The sequence below is a fragment of the Prunus persica genome, chromosome G5 (assembly GCF_000346465.2).
Source record: "Prunus persica cultivar Lovell chromosome G5, Prunus_persica_NCBIv2, whole genome shotgun sequence".
NCBI lineage: Eukaryota > Viridiplantae > Streptophyta > Magnoliopsida > Rosales > Rosaceae > Prunus > Prunus persica.
Window position 1 is genome coordinate 841440 of NC_034013.1, and position 17307 is coordinate 858746.

At 37.0% G+C, this 17307-nt stretch overlaps 3 protein-coding genes across 3 annotated transcripts; all 3 read left to right on the forward strand.

The window, feature by feature from the left end:
• On the forward strand, nt 244-9312 carry LOC18777631 (vacuolar protein sorting-associated protein 51 homolog). The gene is made up of 21 exons (XM_007210831.2): nt 244-641; nt 1219-1358; nt 1531-1585; nt 1729-1836; nt 1932-2030; nt 2136-2213; nt 3122-3199; nt 3573-3713; nt 4215-4315; nt 4405-4472; nt 5176-5249; nt 5393-5459; nt 5948-6063; nt 6553-6819; nt 6935-7051; nt 7192-7263; nt 7612-7662; nt 7809-8036; nt 8117-8293; nt 8736-8864; nt 8968-9312. Exons 1-20 carry the CDS (start codon nt 462-464, stop codon nt 8853-8855), a joined length of 2337 nt encoding a protein of 778 aa, XP_007210893.1. The 5' UTR covers nt 244-461; the 3' UTR covers nt 8856-8864; nt 8968-9312.
• On the forward strand, nt 10036-13338 carry LOC18777702. The gene is made up of 5 exons (XM_007209638.2): nt 10036-10310; nt 11081-11213; nt 12134-12230; nt 12553-12639; nt 12920-13338. The coding sequence occupies exons 1-5, from the start codon at nt 10250-10252 to the stop codon at nt 13052-13054; spliced, it is 513 nt and encodes a 170-aa protein (XP_007209700.1). The 5' UTR covers nt 10036-10249; the 3' UTR covers nt 13055-13338.
• Nucleotides 13555-16344, forward strand: LOC18776538 (glyceraldehyde-3-phosphate dehydrogenase B, chloroplastic). Its single transcript, XM_007211123.2, has 9 exons — nt 13555-13754; nt 13838-13951; nt 14302-14463; nt 14573-14740; nt 14889-15049; nt 15168-15229; nt 15314-15363; nt 15548-15954; nt 16096-16344. The coding sequence occupies exons 1-9, from the start codon at nt 13656-13658 to the stop codon at nt 16229-16231; spliced, it is 1359 nt and encodes a 452-aa protein (XP_007211185.1). The 5' UTR covers nt 13555-13655; the 3' UTR covers nt 16232-16344.

A 17307-nucleotide genomic window follows, 5' to 3' on the forward strand; every position in this document is an offset into this window, starting at 1 on the left:
AAGAGGAAGCATTTATGCTAAACTAAATATATATATATATTTATAATTTCCTAAACTAAGGAGTATATTTGGAGTTGAAATTTTACAAAGAGCTCTTAAAATAACTTTACAGTGAATGATTGTGGATGCTCTTAACTCCTGTAACTAGGGACTACAGTACAAAATCAGGAAAATTGAAATTAGGGACCAAATTTGATTTTGTGCCAAACTCAGTGACCAAAAAAGTAATTAACCCCATTTTTTTTTTTTTTTTTTCATCATACGCCTTCTTCTTCTCCTCTCTCGCTGTCTCTCGTCTCCTTTCTTCTCTGTGTGTCTCTGTCTCGCTCTCTATCTCTTGTCGTGTTCCTCTTTTCTTCTCTGTGTCTTTGTCTCGCTCTTTCTCTCGTCGTCTTCCTCTTTCTTCCTATTCTAGCCGGAGTCGAATCCGTTCAGATAGTGAAGAATAAGAAAAATTAAGAATGGAGGTGGACGATGTGCCACTGGACGACAAGGCAAAGAGAATGAGGGATCTGCTATCGAGCTTCTACTCCCTAGATCATTCAATGTCCTCCCCAGACACTAGTTCCTCTTCCAAGTACGCCACTCTCGACGCCATTAACACCACCTCATTCGATCCCGACCAGTACATGCATCTCCTGGTACGATCTCTTATTTCTCACTCCCTTATGTTTTGCAAATGGAGGATTCACTTATTTGTTTATTTAATTTTCAAACAAACTTTACTGGGATACCAAATGACTGGTAATTAGGGCAGATTTAGTGCTATGCGAAGAATTTGATGTTTGTAGCTCTGTTAGAGACAGATGGTTTGGAAGATTTTTTATGTTTGTAGCTAATATTTGTAGAGTTAAAAAGAGGTATTACTTGCGATTAAGAAGCAGAGGTCTAGTGCTGAGCTGGGAACATGGGCAAAGGAAAGAAGCTGTTTTTTTTTCTTATAGCACAAATGGAAATGGGCATTTGGTTTAGAATCAGGCTAGTGGACTTTATATGAACACAGATGTCATACAGTAATCTACTCCTTTCTCAGATAACATGATTGCATACTTTGATCCATTTATTTGATGGAATGTATGATAGATAATTAATTATATGAGATACCATGAGTTATGATATTCGTAATTTCAATGATCATAATAGATTAAATTTTCTTATTGAAGATGAGGCAGAAATTTGAACTTTGAATCATAATTATCAGTTGTATGAACTATGCAGGTACACAAGTCAAACTTGGAAGGGCTTCTACAGAAACATGTTGAAATGGCTGCTGAGATAAAGAATCTTGACACTGACTTACAAATGTTAGTATATGAGAACTACAACAAGTTTATTTGCGCGACAGATACAATTAAACAGTAAGTTTTTACTTTTACTTATTTATCTGTGTTTACATGGTTGGCTAAATCTCTGCTACTACCATATCATTTATCTATTTTTGCTTGTTGTGTATCAGCTTCTAGATAACATAACCAAAAGTCTCTTAAAATGTTTTGGCATTAACAATTTTATTGTTATTTTTTCCAACAGGATGAAAAGTAATATTGTTAACATGGAGGCAAATATGGAACAGCTCCTTGAGAAGGTACATCCAATTTTTTTCTTTTTACCCAGGTCATGCGGAAACTGTGTTTTCATTCGAAAGTAAATATAGGGAAGAAAGGACTGTAAAGGAAAGAAACTGTGTTTTCATCCAAGTGGCTTACTTTCACAATGCAATCATTGCAGATAATGTCCGTGCAATGTAGGAGTGATGGAGTCAACACTTCTCTTTTTGAGAAGAGAGAACACATAGAAAAGTTGCATCGCACACGCAACCTTCTTCGTAAAGTTCAGGTTTGAAGCAGTATATATTTATGGTCTTATGATGCAAAGGGTTTTAAGTTTAGGTGTTGGCAGTTACATAAATTTCATTTTCCATGGAAAGGCAGTTCATATATGATCTACCTGCTAGACTTGGAAAGTGTATTAAATCAGAAGCATATGCTGATGCGGTCAAGTTCTATACCGGAGCAATGCCAATTTTTAAGGTAATTTCTTTCTCCTATGATCTTTTGCACGTGGGACCAATTTTCACTTTGTGGAATTTGTTTTCAGTTGTCTTGTTTCTTTTTGGTTGGACTCTTTACTATTAGGCATATGGAGACTCGTCGTTTCAGGATTGTAAGCGAGCATCTGAAGAAGCAGTGACCATAATTATTAAGAATTTGCAGGTTTATCTTTTTCTTCCTATTTTCTTTTCGTTTTATACTATGGTCAGGCTGGTTTTTCTTTCGACCAATGTCTAACCAGGAGCGATTAGATGTCTTTGCAATTTTTCTTTGGTAGGTTCTTGTTAAGTTTCTACAGTTGAGTTAGTGCCACTGTGTTGGATGCTGTCTTAGTTTATGTGTTTAGGTGCACACAACATAGCCCTGCATTTGCATTAATACATAGATTGGTGTTAGAGGCAGTTTTCTTGTGGAAGTAGTACCATCACTATTTGAAATTCTTAATTAATTATGCAGTATGTTAGGTATTATGCCTATATCTCAGATGTAGGATTAGCTTTAGGTTTGCTAGTCCGACATTCTATATGTACTACGTAGCAGTCTGGTATTATCCTTTGTGGTTGATAATTTCTTTTGGTGAAAGGGTTCTGGTTGAAATGTTTGGGTAGCATTTCTTTTGGATGAATACAATGTTTCAGTAACGTGATGCATGGGTCGACCTAAAAAGCTCTTCGAGTGCATGGGCTTGGTGTGAGTCTTGTGATTGAGATGTTCTTGCTGGGTCCTATAAGACAATAAGTAATAGTTATGAATCAAGGGACAACATGTTCACTATCTGTCAAAGTTATTACTTATTATCCGTTACTTGTGTTTCTGGGGACTATTACAGTACTATCTTAAGCATACTTTCACAGAAGAATGGACATTCACCTTCTGATGTATGACTTTTATCAGCATTAATGTAGTGCAGGAAAAATTTAGACATTTTTGTCTCGATCTGTAGTCCACCAGATTTTTAGAAATGCCAAGTGTTTAAAATCACAATTTCATGCCAAATAACTTACTGACTGTAACTTTATCTAGGTTTGTTAGGAAACATATCTTATGATTTTTCATATTATTGTCTTCAGGGAAAGCTGTTCTCGGATTCTGAATCTATACAAGCAAGAGCTGAGGCTGCTGTGCTTCTTAAGCAATTGGATTTCCCAGTTTGTACTGCACTTTTTATTTATTTATTTATATAAGTTTGTCAGTTCAGATTATAATTTACCTTATTAACAAGTTGTTGGTCTAACCAAAGAAAGAGTATTCAATATTTTATTGTTAGTAATGGTGTAAACATATTGCTCAAAATGAAATGGGTAGACATTTGAAAATGAGGTTATTCTCTTATTTTTGTTGTTATTTGCATCCTAATCATTGTAAGTTTTGCAGTAATTGAGGCATAGATGTGTACTGCTTTTTATTGACAAGTGGAATCTTAACAAAGCAAATACATTAAAAAGGAAATTCCAATAAGTTTTCAAGTGTTTTGTATTACACTGATGTGCCTTTGATGACATATTGCCAACATTTTGGCAGGTGGACAGCTTAAAGGTGAAACTGCTTGAGAAGTTGGAACAATCTGTTGCCGGCCTTCAGCTTAAGATAGAAGATATAGGTAATGCTTCAGTGGATTCTAATGATACTTCTACTGACTCAGTTCCTGCTACTGCACATGAGGTGAGTACTTATTTACATTGGACATCATTTTGGTTTGTCATCTTTGGCAAGTAGTGTATGACGGCTTGAACTGAAAAGGAACCTTAAAAAATCATTATGTAGAAGCATCTTTAGATAAATTTTCAATTAACTTGTGCATTAGGGTGATTTAAGTCAATTTATAATCAGTCTTTTAGATTGGAAAATCAAGTTCTCTGGAGACTGATTGGTTTCGGTTACAACTAAGTAATATCTTAAAAGATTTGTTTTTCCTTGCTGGAGAGTGCTTCAGACTTTTAAAGATATTTGGATAGAGTGCAAGAGCAATAAGTTAAGTTTAGAAGAACATGGTACCTGTATTGTACTGAAAGTTTCTATTAAACTTAAATGGGCATTCAAGTGCTTTTCCCCTTGTGCTTCATGATTACTCCCCGCTCATGGTTACATATTCCCTCTTTCTCTTATATATCTGTAACTCATAACTGCACTAATGAATCCCTGACTTGTTCACACAAAATTTAGACTTCTGTTCGTGAGTTTGCGGAGGCTATCCGTGCTTATCGTGTAATATTTCCTGATTCGGAAATGCAACTAACCAAACTTGCACAAGACTTGGTTAGCAGGTAAGGGGGCATATCTTTTTGTTAATTGAGATACTTTGTTGTATGGTAGCAATTTTCTGATGGAGTGTACTTGATGTTTGTTTCTCTAGGCACTTTGAAACCACTGAGCAATACATAAAGACACAAATTTGGTCGGCACACCTGCTAGGTGTTCTTCGTAAGTATTAACAATATGTTATCACACACACCATCCTTAACATTGGTCTACGTCTACCCCACCTTTGGAAAATGGAAATTTTAACTCTTAAGTATCCGTCAACTCTTCAGCTTTTGGTCTATTTAAGTATGTGCTTGGGCATCATTATATTGCAAGAATGTGTGTAATTGTTGTTTTATCCTAAGAAGTTCCAGTGACATGATCTGTGCTTTCTCTATTTTGGTACCCTTTTTGCACTATAATGCCTTTGGCCCATCTTTTGGAAAAATCCAATTAAATTTTACTTAATTAAAAGGAAAAAAAGATTCTCTTGTAGATGAATCTTTTTATACTTGCATCTACTATGCAACAAATGTGAAGGTTTCCAGTGACTACCAGAAGACTACTGACAAAAGCGGCCACATTTGGCAGTGACCTTTGTGTATCAATGTTTTTCTAACAGAATCTTTGGGCTAGCTTTGCTATGCTGCTACTAAGCTAGTCTTTCACTTGGGTCTTCCTAATTGTTAGCATTTAAGAGGCAATTTTCACCTTTCCACCCATTATTGCCCATTTAGATGTCATGTAAGATTAAACTATTTAATGTTTGCAGGAAAGAAAAAGAATCAGACCCTTCCTGTTTTAAATTTGATGTCAGTTCCTTGTCAATTTAAACCTGAAAATCTTCTCTTGAAATGCTTAACCAAAATCCCTCTCCATGCAGGGATTATATGGAGAGATGTACTTCTGATGGATGATGTGTTACATGAGGCTGCTCTCTCTGACTATTCTCTGGAGGTCTCCCTTAAATAAATTTCAATTCTTTTTTTATAATACTGTTTGCAGCATTTCTTCCAAATTCTCAAGAACTGAAAGTAGATTCTTAGTTTTTTGGGTTGAAGAATGGTTCTAAGCGTAGAGGGTAATCTATGTTCTTGCAGCCTGCTCGGGTTGCTGTGAAACTGTATGTTAGCAACAAATTCTCTCATCTGCTAAGCAGTATTTCAGGTTATTCATTTGTTGCAGTTCAAAGTTATTTTTCTTCATAAATTCTTTCAACTCTTAAGCCATAATCTCAACTAATTGGGGCCAGAGACATGGATACTTTTTGGCCAACATTTGGCCCTATCGAAGGCCATATTTTCTGTTAAATCCGTATTATTCCTGCCCCTTTTCAGATTTTTGACTCATATAATTTTAGACTTGCTAGTCAAATCAACTGAAAATGGAAAAAATGAAAAGATTTGAAATTAAATTGATAAAGCAGTTGACCCATTGTAAACAACAAGAGTATAATCTTCAATGGACGAATCTTGTAGAGGAGAATACCTTGATAGGCTTGGAATGGTGTACGTTAACCTAGTCACAGATTTGGAAAAATTGTCATTTGACCTTTAACAACTGAGGATCACACAGACACCCACACTCTCTCTCTCGCGAGTTTTATTTTTTGATGCTAGTGACACAATTTGAGCTGAATTTGTTTGAACTGGCAGATGCCCTCACAAAAGCCCACACTAGACAGAAGGATAAAGGAGAAGAGTATTCCTTGCAAGTTGCTCTGGAGGGAGGCAAAAAAGCAGTGCTCCAAGGCAGCATGGATGTGTTACTGGTACTATATGAGATACTATGTAGTCAATGTTACTGCACTTAAAGTATGCTTGCATTGCATAAATCTACAGCTTCATCTCTCTCATGTCTTAAAATACGCATAACTGATGGAACTGTTCTCCATATATACTCATAAAGTTAGAGCCCATGTTTGTTTGAATGGTGGCTATGTGCTTGTGTGTTTTACACATGCTTCCCGGAACTTATATTTGGATATATGTGGGGGTGACTACATAAATGCAGCACATACATTTTTTTTTCCGTTTTCGGACTATGGGTCTAACAATTTGGCCATTTTTTGTTCAAGTCTTCCTACAGTATTCAAGAAAAAACTCTACATATATTGTTGGTTTCAAACTTTTCATTTCTTTAAAAAAAATTTCCCCTATTGCTGTTGGCATATTAACCCCTTTACAAAAGTGCAGGATTTCTTACTTATCAAAAGAGGGACAAAATGATGCTTATCTCGTCATTCTATCATTTGTTTCAGGACTTCCGCCAACTTCTGGATGATAATTTGGGCCTACTAGTTAAACTGAAAGACTTGATTATTGATTGGGTCCAAGAAGGATTTCAAGACTTCTTCAGGGCACTTGATGGCCACTTTCTCTTGCTTTCTGGCAAGAATAGTTCGGCCACTCAAGATCAGGGTTTGACAGAGGGAATACAAGATGACAAAGTTCTGGCTGGGCTTGTCCTTGTGCTGGCCCAAGTTTCTATTTTCATTGAACAAAATGCTATCCCGAGAATCACTGAGGCAAGTAGCCAACTATAAGAATTATGTTTCATGCTAAAAAAAGTGTCAATACTGTAGTTATATTTTCCCCCATATCCTCAGGGCTTGCATTGAAGTTTCATCTTCTAATTGTCAGGAAATAGCTGCTTCCTTTTCTGGTGGTGGTGCCAGGGGCTATGAATATGGACCTGCTTTTGTACCTGGAGAAATCTGTCGGATTTTCCACTCAGCTGGTGAAAAGTTTCTGCACATTGTATGAATTAAAAAATTTCTGAATTCTGAATTTTAGGTTATTCAAATGCATTTTATTCCTTGGGCCATGATTAAACCACTTTTATCTGTTACTTATACATTCATTTGATAACAAGTAATGTTTTGATCTTCTCTTTTCAGTATATAAATATGAGAACCCAGCGGATATCAGTTCTCTTAAAGAAGAGGTTTACCACCCCAAATTGGGTCAAGGTAAGCTTGTTGTAGGGCAATATTTCAATAATAGGAAGTAGTTAGCATGTGGACTAAACCATTAATGGCATGTTTACTTATCAGTAATGGGTATCGGAATGATTCCAATTCCTTCTTCCCATGTGTGGGTATTGGAATGATTCCAATTCCTTCCCCTGCGTTTACTTATACATACGGGATAAAGAATTGTGCATGGTAAAACCCTTAATCAAATACCCTGAACACGGAATCAGATCAACTTAGGGGGAGTAGTTGATCCGATTCCAATTCCTTATTCCCAAATTCTTAAGTTCCCCAAAATAAATTTACCTACCAATGTAAATACTTTTGATTTTTACATTTTTGCAGCACAAGGAACCCCGGGAAGTTCATATGTTTGTTGATTTGTTTCTTCAAGAGGCAAGTACATTTTTTTTATGCTCCCCCATATATTGTTCTCTCTTGGAATAACAGTAAAGTTGAGGAGAAAATTGTTTGGTGCCTGATTTCTTAAATCTATTTAATGTTGTCAGATTGCATAAACTTTCCTTTCTTTCTTGTGTTAGTTGGAAGTAATTCGAAGTGAAGTTAAGCAGATTTTACCTGAAGGGATTCGTAGACACCGACGGGCTGATAGCACTGGAAGCACTGCCTCATCACGGAGCAATCCATTACGAGAGGAGAAATTGAGTCGGTCAAACACCCAAAGGGCCAGGAGCCAGCTGTTGGAAACCCATCTAGCAAAACTGTTTAAGCAAAAAGTTGAAATTTTTACGAAAGTTGAGTTTACACAGGTAATGAAGTACTTTTTGCTCAAACGAATATTGGTACTGGTTTAGGAACAACATGAACTGTGTCTGCTTGCAAATTGCAGGAGTCTGTGGTAACAACCTTGGTAAAACTTTGCCTTAAAAGCTTGCAAGAATTTGTCAGACTCCAAACATTTAATCGAAGTGGATTCCAGCAAATTCAGTTGGATATTCAGTTCTTAAGGACTCCTTTAAAGGAAATGGCAGAAGATGAGGCTGCCGTTGACTTTCTGCTGGATGAGGTATTGAGAAAACCGTCTAGGCTCTGCATCCTGGACTCTTAACTTTGTATAGCTGCTCCACTTGAGTTCATATCTGTATATTGGCTTTTCTTTTGAATTGTTAATGTTGGAAACCTCTAAGTTTGTATAGCTGGTCCGCTTTTGTTATATCTGTATATTGCCTTCTCTTTTGAATTGTTAATGTTGGAAACCTCACTCTTCCTCTCTAAACCTTTTAAGGACTCATTTCAAGAGGTGAGGGAGAGGGAAGGCGTTCCATTGCTCATGATTCAGAACTTATGTTATTTTTAAAGACCTTTCCTATTGAGAGGGGTGATAATATACTAAACTCACACACACTACACGGATGCTAAGACTTGAACTCAGGACCTTGCCTAGAGGAGCAATTGCTCCATACCACTTCAGGAAAAAATAATTGGTTTGGGCTTCTTTTATTGAGCAGGTAATTGTTGCCGCCGCAGAGCGTTGTCTTGACCCAATTCCTTTAGAGCCTGCCATCTTGGACAAACTTATACAAGCAAAGTTGGCGAAGACCAAGGAACAGAATCCAAACACTCCGTAGCATCTTAAGGTGCAGAAATTTTGTGACCTTTCACTCTCTCTTAGTCTCCTCCCATGCTATATTCTTTAAAACTTGCTGTAGTTTCTAATTTGATTATTTGGTTTTTTCATAGGTTTAACTGTGTAAGACACGTGCGAAGAAAATGATTTTTCACAGGTTTCACTGAGGCTGAGGCTCTGGGATCCTCTTGATATTGAAAGGCATGTACAAGTCTTGTATTTGTTCTGGCTTTGGAATATCACTGCATCTGTAAATGCTTCAAGGCTGCAGTAGAACAAGTGCCAGAATTCTTTCAAATGCATGCTCATCATTCACTCGGCAAATGACATTTTCTTAAGAGTCAATTATATTCCCTTGCTTGAAATGACACTATTCTTTCCTCATGTTTTGTATGTAACATGACAATTTGCTAACAGATAATATCATTAGTAAATAATGTTTCTTTTAATGCCCGAAATAGGCCCCTTTTATTTTGAAAAATAAACACACAAAGGAAAGATACAAGAAGAAAGGACCAAAGGAGAAATGCATCAAACTGGCACCATATTCTAGAACTTCACATTGCACCAAGCGCTACATTTTTGCGGTTTTATTTAACGAATGTTGTCTATGAGATTTGAATTCTCCGTCCCTTTTTCTTCCTTGTACGATAAAAATAAATCTCATCATAAAAATAAGGTAAGTTACAATTAACAAAGCATTTTATCCAATGAGAATGACACATCGAGCATGCAGAGCGTGAGAGGAATTCACTAACTTGGGTCAATTTGGGTTTTCAGATCTCTGTCCATGTCCTCCCCTTCTTGTCTCTCTGTTAGAACCCAATCATGACAGCTCACTTACCATTTAATTATCAACCCATCTATTTCCAATTCTTGTTGTAATGAGAGTTCTGAAAACACGGGTTTAGTCAAGTTGGATAGAGCAGATGTGCTTCCCATTTTGTACCCGAGTTCAAATTCCTACCCTCGTAGTTTAGATTAGCTTAAAATAGAATATTACTTAATATCAAAAAAGAAAAGAAAAAAAGAGTTCTACAAGCTCCTTTTGAGAAAGTTTGTTAGCACTCTTTTGGACTGCTAACAAGATTAATATTTGGGCCTTCAGCCATTGTTTTTAAGTGAAATAGAGAGATCTAGACTGGCCCGTTGTACGGTCCAGTAAACCACATAACCAAAGAATGCCAGAGCGGCAGAGGCCGTCTCTTTCTTTATCCTTCTTTCCCGATAACTAATAATTCTTAATCAAAACTTGAGATATCAAACAAGCAAAAGCATCGGTATCATCGAATCCATAAAACTTTTCTTCAACTCCCAACAGTCTTAACGCTCATTCCACTCTCTTTTTTGTTGGTGTGCTGAGGGTGCAAAGTTGCAAACTTCAAACTGCAAACCATGACTGCTATTGCCAATTCGCTGGCTTTGACTACAAATCCTCATGTCCAGCTCTCTTCTGGTAATTTCCCTCGTGATCTAATCAAACTGCGTTTGTTGGATTCTCAGCTCAATTTTTATATAAGCAATGCTCTTGCTTGCAAGTGTTCTTGCATTTCAATTTGATGGTTACTTAACTTTTTTGCTTTAAATGAAAGATGAAAGATGCAAATGGGCTGTCAATGATTTCATTTTGGATTAGTGTGTGTGATATGGAACCTAGGGGATTTGCAGATGACTTTGTTCTTTTACAGTTCGTGTTTGAGCCCGAAATAAGAACAGAAAGCAATCTTATATTTCCCAAGTTAGTAGTGCCTTGCAAGCCAGGAGAAAAGGCCTTGTTTCTATGCAGCTTTCCTGAGCTCCAATTAAATTACTGTGTAATTTTATGTAAATTTATGGCTATTTTTTCTGCATTTTTTGTTGTTATTAAAACTAGGGCATTGAATCTGAAACAAATTGGCAATAGCTGTAGAGACCCAGGAACTTATATTTGTGAGGCTAGGCTTAGGTTAGGTTTCCCAAGTGAGATTTACACCCTGGGAGTAAGCTGAAATAGCTAACCATCTGCAAATGGTAGTGGAGTTTATTCCAAAGATCTATAGCTGATGTAAGGTTATATATATGTATACATTATTTTCCCATTAACTAAGTGGTTAGTATCAGAATTCACTGAACGTTCTTCTGGCATTTTCCATATCAGCAATGAGTTTATTGCTGCACTTAGTTTCTGTTTATGCGCTGGATTTCGAATAATGTTGCTTTTTCTGTTCCTGTGAAATTCTTCACCAGGGTCTCCTCTGAAACCATCACAACAATATCTTGGGAGTGTGGCCCCTACAAACTTGTCACTCAATTCAAAGCATATTGGGAAAGCTCAGCTATCTACCTCCAAGAGGTCCTTCACAGTTCAGGCTGGATATAGGTATTCTGTTTGTCCTTGCATTATAATCCTGATTCTGATATGTGTTTTGGGTTCTTGTTTGTGATCCGGACATGCTAGTTGTATAATGCAAAATGCATGGTAGCTGCTGATTTATTTGCTTTGAGTACGAGTTTCTCATTTGAGTCCTGCAGTGTGGGATTTGTATATTTTTCAGACAAAATATGTATGTCTATTATACATTTGAATATGTTAATTATTGTTTCTCAAACTGTTAAATCGCAATAGATATAAATCTGGGAATTGGTTGAGACTAATTTTTTTATTTTTTTTTTCCAGTAAGACGATATTAAAAAAAGGAAATAATTCTTAATATTACCACTGCCTGGTGGCTTGTTGATTCTTCAAGATCTCAGTTTTCCTTTTTATGTTTGATTTCTTCCCCATATCCATATAATGTCCTGGCTATTTATATAAAACATTGACCTCACACGTACTTGGAGTCATGACTGCATTAAGGTAACAATTAGTTATTAATAAAACTTTTCTACTTTCCATGTTTCCTGGGATTCAATATTTGTTTGCAGAAGGAATATGTATACTGGATGTAGCTCAACTAGTTCATCCAACAATATAGAAATCAAGGAATATAGTCAACTCACCCTAAACCCTGAAATAATGATATCAGAGTCTATTATTATATGTCTCATTGTGTCTTCCTCTAGAGCACAATCCGCTGTTTAATTTCATTTGCTCATCATAGGGTAGTTTGTTCAGTAATGAATGGTAATATTTTCATTTCCCCAGCCATCATTGGTGGTGCTTTCACGATCTAGCAATATTGTAGATATGATACTGTCTGTTGAAATTCAATTTTGTATTTTAATATGTCATTTTCAGTTTTATCACATGTTTACCTTTCAATGATATTCTAATGACAGTCTCTGCTTGTGTAATTACAGTGATGGCGGTAGGTCAAACAGTTCAAGCATCTTCATTAGTGGCTTTGTTTTGGGAGGACTTATAGTTGGCACACTGGGTGCTGTATATGCACCTCAGGTTTCCACTCATCGATTATGATTGTTTTATGCAAATGCTTATATGATCATTATCTTGTATTGTGCTACTTTATATCTATGTTATTCATCAATCAATTATTACCAATTGTTGAAATGTGTATATTTTAAGACTAACGAGTTACCTACTTTGAAATTTATGCAAGTCTATACTATGTACCTCACAAATTTGCCATGGTTGGGTTCTGTGATTTGTAAATTTTGCTGTTTGTGGGCTACAGAGTTTACTTTACTTGATGGCCTCTTGCATTAAGCCCAAAAATGAAAAGCATTTTTCTCACTGAGAATTTTTTTTCTATCAACAGATCAGTAAAGCACTGGCTGGAGCTGACCGGAAGGATCTAATGAGAAAACTGCCCAAGTTCATATATGATGAGGACAAAGCTTTGGAGGTGAGAAAGCTCCCTTGCTGTTTTTCTGTCTTTTAGTTTTTTTTTTCTTTTCCATATGTTCAGCATTGTTGGAGATGCTGAAGTGCTATTTTGTTGTTATTGCTATGTTGTCCACTTTGTTTCAGTTTCTATCAAATATTTTTTCACTAATCATTGTTTGCCAAAATGCTCGGTTAATGTTTGCTATAGATAGACTCTTGTGATTCTAATCCCATAATATCCTATTTTCTTTATTTTATGTTTACTGGAAAGATCACATTATGCCTTATTTGCACCACAGAAAACACGAAAGGTACTGGCTGAGAAGATAGCGCAGCTGAACTCTGCTATAGATGATGTTTCTGGCCAGCTCCGATCGGAAGATGAACCAAATGAAGTACCCGTGAGCTCTGATGAAGTTGAAGCTGTCATATGAGAAGCTCCCATCAGAATCTGTCATGTATTTCAGTGTTTCAGTATTTGCCCAATAATCAGTGTAGTTTTGTTCTTCTATGTGGGAGCTCCTAGTTTTGGTCAATGTAATTGTACCCTCTGGTCCCAAAATTGCTAATATTTGGACGATGACGAATTTAGGAAAGAAAAAAAAGCTGTTTTTTGCTGTCTGCATTTGCTAGTACGGCCTATAATAAATAATATATTTGTTATATATATTTTAAAAGGAATTACAAAACAGCGGGGACCTGAGTGATGTTGAATTCAGTATCCGTTATTTGTGGTTCAGATCTTCAAGCCTCGAGAGTTGCTGTTTTGCTCTCTTAACCAAAGAAAGTAGATTGTAAGGGCATTCTAGGAAAACAAGTTGGGGAATAACCTGCGGTTCATATTTTGGAAGCCTTGCAAATAGACATGATCTTATCTCCTATATCTTCATGTACCATGCTATAACCACAAGTTCCTTTAATTCAATTTCAACCATATTTTAAAATAAGGGAATGTTCAGATTACTAAAGGCACGAATGTAACTGTATATATATATATATAGTGGCAAAGTCAGTCCCTTAGCTTTAGTTGCAGCCATGGCCTCACACGCAGCTCTAGCCTCTACAAGAATCCCAGCCAACACCAGGCTGCCCTCCAAGTCCTCGCACTCTTTTCCCGCTCAATGCTTCTCCAAGGTCTTTCTCTCTCTCGATGTTCGTGGTGTCACGCTTTTATTAGCTTCCTGGTTTGATATAATTTGCTTACTCTTTTTGTGCAGAGGCTGGAAGTTGGTGAATTTTCGGGTCTAAGGTCCAGTTCATGTGTGACCTATGCAAGCAATGGTAGAGAGACATCCTTCTTTGATGCTGTGGCTGCACAACTTACTCCCAAGGTTTTATCTTCCCATTTTTTTCATTTCATTAAGCAACATATGTGTTTGATTGAACAGATATCAGATTGTTCACTAAACCTGAATTCATATTTTGAGCACCTGAATTTTTTTTGAATTCAGTAAGGCGTAGTGATACATTACAAATCTACAAGTGCTATATATGCCATGCTTGCTTACTATAGCACGTAAACTTATCCTGAGATTATATATCCAGAAAATTCTTTGCTGGACACTCCACAATGACCAAAATATACGAAAGTGCTAATGTTGATCAACGCTATGTTATTGGGGTGGATTTTCTGCTAATTACTTTCGTACTCATAACTTTTGTTTTGTTTAATGCATAGCAGACTACAGGACCAGCTCCTGTTAAGGGAGAAACAGTGGCCAAATTGAAGGTGGCAATCAACGGATTTGGTCGTATTGGCAGGAACTTCCTCCGATGCTGGCATGGCCGGAAGGACTCACCTCTTGATGTCATTGTCGTCAATGACAGTGGTGGTGTCAAGAATGTAAGGGAACTTATGAGTATTAATTTATATAGCTTAATTTAACATGCTTTCGGAGAATCATATTGGTAAAATTATATTACATTAAAATTTAATTTAATCTCAAATACAGGCTTCACACTTGCTGAAATATGATTCAATGCTGGGTATTTTCAAAGCAGACGTTAAAATCGTGGACAACGAGACCATCAGCGTTGATGGCAAGCCTGTCCAGGTTGTCTCTAGCAGGGATCCCCTGAAGCTTCCTTGGGCTGAGCTTGGCATTGACATTGTCATCGAGGTAATCGATTGCTGTGCTGAGACTAGAATATCAAGAATAAGGATGCCAGATATCTATTACAAAAGAACTGCAATCTTTAATTAGCTTGGAGCCTCGGATAATATTGTAAATAGTACCTTATTATACAACATAATTGGATAACCTACAGGGCACAGGAGTCTTTGTTGATGGCCCTGGTGCTGGTAAACACATCCAAGCTGGTGCCAAGAAAGTTATCATTACAGCTCCAGCAAAAGGTGCTGACATTCCTACCTATGTTGTTGGGGTGAATGAACAAGACTATTCCCATGAGGTTGCCAACATTGTCAGGTCAGTATTCTCAAATTGATTAGCGAGATAGGGAAAAAACCATAACAATTATGACTCTGCTTGAGTAAATTGACTAAATATTCTAGAGGTATAAAATTTGTGTTTGTGTGTTCTGCAGCAATGCTTCTTGCACCACAAATTGCCTGGCTCCTTTTGTAAAGGTCTTGGATGAAGAATTTGGTAAGCAGTCGTTCGTATTTTCAGCATGAATCCAAACGGCACACCTTCGAGGACTAATTCTTTGTTTGTCATGAAAACTTGCAGGTATTGTCAAGGGAACCATGACAACTACTCACTCCTACACCGGAGACCAGGTAATGAATGGCACCTTCATTCTCCTCTGCATATAGATTTTGTTCTTGCCTTACAATCAAAATGCACTCAAGGATTGACATTTTGATGTCCTGACGAAGGAACAGTTGTAATGAGTAATACCTATGGGGGCATTCAAAATCAAGTATAAATTATTTATGGCGTACTCTGTGTATGCATGTGCAGAGGCTCTTGGATGCTTCACACCGGGACTTAAGGAGAGCCAGAGCAGCAGCACTCAACATAGTTCCCACAAGCACCGGTGCAGCCAAGGCTGTGTCTCTGGTGCTGCCTCAACTCAAAGGAAAGCTCAATGGAATTGCCCTCCGTGTGCCAACACCTAATGTATCAGTGGTTGACCTTGTGATTAATGTTGAGAAGAAAGGTATTTCAGCAGAAGATGTCAATGCAGCCTTCAGAAAGGCAGCCGAGGGACCACTGCAGGGCATATTAGCAGTGTGTGACATTCCTCTTGTGTCGGTAGACTTCAGGTGCACCGATGTTTCCTCCACCATAGACTCCTCCTTGACCATGGTCATGGGTGATGATATGGTCAAGGTGGTTGCCTGGTACGACAACGAATGGGGATACAGGTGAGTCCACTCGTTATAAATCTAGAAAGAGTTTTTCATTGAACAAAATTAACGTTGCATGGAATGTTAGTCTAAAACTATTCACTATATATTCAAGCTCAACTGTGTCTTGATCTTCCTGTGGATTATTATTTCTGGCAGCCAAAGGGTTGTGGATTTGGCACATTTGGTTGCAAGCAAGTGGCCAGGCACGCCACAAGCGGGAAGCGGAGACCCGTTGGAGGAATTCTGCAAGACAAACCCGGCTGACGAGGAGTGCAAAGTCTATGAAGCATAGACTAATCTTTTTGGCTTTAGCAGTATTTGTTATCAGCAAATGATTATATTCTAATCACAACTGAGGAACGGGAACAAAAGCAAATAAATTACAGATTAAGATTACCCTCTAAATGATTATCAGAGAGAGAGAGTATCTTCTTTTAAAACCATATATATAGGCTAGCTTGGGATGTTTACACCATAGGATTTTAATTAACCTCAATTTGCTTCCATTAAGAAAGTTGGGTTAGTAAAAATTTGTGTGACAAAGTGCAAAATGAAATAAATTTTAAAAAAAATAATAATAATAAACCATTAGGACTCTAAGCGCGTCGGAGAGGACCAAAGGAGCCCTTTTGTCTTGCATATACGCATCTTCAGAAAGATGCAGGTAAAAAAAACACTATGAACATCAATGGACCAACCAAAGTTCACTGCAAGAGCAAGAGTCAAGCAACTGTGGAGTGCTTAGCAACCGGACAATTAATTTAACATAACTATAATTGAAAACCAAAACCAAAACCAACCCCAAAATAACTAAAACCCTAAAACAATTCATACACCATTTTCTATAATTAAGGATGTTTTAAATTGTACTTCAATATCTTTCAATCCTCCTCCCGCGTAAACTAAAGTAGTTTAAGCTATTGTTTGCATCTTCCAACCGTACTTTGATATCTTTCAATCCTCCTCCCGCGTAAATTAGAGTAGTTTAAACTATCGTTTGCATCTTCCAATCCTCCTCTCACGTAAATTAGAGTACCACACACTATGAGTTAGAGGTGTCAAATAGACCGGGTCAGCTCGAGCACAGCCCGCTTAAGTAAGGCCCGTCTGTATCTTTGTGCAGAGAGGTAATTAAGCCCAATGAGCCGGATCTGCCCTTTTAAAGTCCATTTATTAAATTATATTTATTTTAGAGAAAAATAATACATAATATTATTACATTTATATTTTAAATTCAAGTCTATTTCTTTTCTCTAATAATATATATTAAAATTTAATATTTTCTTTAATTGTTTCCAAGTTTCAATTTTTAAAATCCAAACAATAATCTAGTCATTTTCTATTTAAAGGTACTTTAAATAAAGTTAT

Bases quoted from the DNA above. Each gene is read 5' to 3' on its own strand.
- LOC18776538 (XM_007211123.2), top strand. From the start codon at position 13,656: ATGGCCTCACACGCAGCTCTAGCCTCTACAAGAATCCCAGCCAACACC. The intron at 13,755-13,837 runs GTCTTTCTCTCT...CTTTTTGTGCAG, and splicing joins CCGCTCAATGCTTCTCCAAG to AGGCTGGAAGTTGGTGAATT. The intron at 14,464-14,572 runs GTAAGGGAACTT...TCTCAAATACAG, and splicing joins ACAGTGGTGGTGTCAAGAAT to GCTTCACACTTGCTGAAATA.
- LOC18777631 (XM_007210831.2), top strand. From the start codon at position 462: ATGGAGGTGGACGATGTGCCACTGGACGACAAGGCAAAGAGAATGAGG. The intron at 1,359-1,530 runs GTAAGTTTTTAC...TTTTTCCAACAG, and splicing joins GCGACAGATACAATTAAACA to GATGAAAAGTAATATTGTTA. The intron at 2,214-3,121 runs GTTTATCTTTTT...TATTGTCTTCAG, and splicing joins TAATTATTAAGAATTTGCAG to GGAAAGCTGTTCTCGGATTC.
- LOC18777702 (XM_007209638.2), top strand. From the start codon at position 10,250: ATGACTGCTATTGCCAATTCGCTGGCTTTGACTACAAATCCTCATGTC. The intron at 10,311-11,080 runs GTAATTTCCCTC...ATTCTTCACCAG, and splicing joins TCATGTCCAGCTCTCTTCTG to GGTCTCCTCTGAAACCATCA. The intron at 11,214-12,133 runs GTATTCTGTTTG...GTGTAATTACAG, and splicing joins ACAGTTCAGGCTGGATATAG to TGATGGCGGTAGGTCAAACA.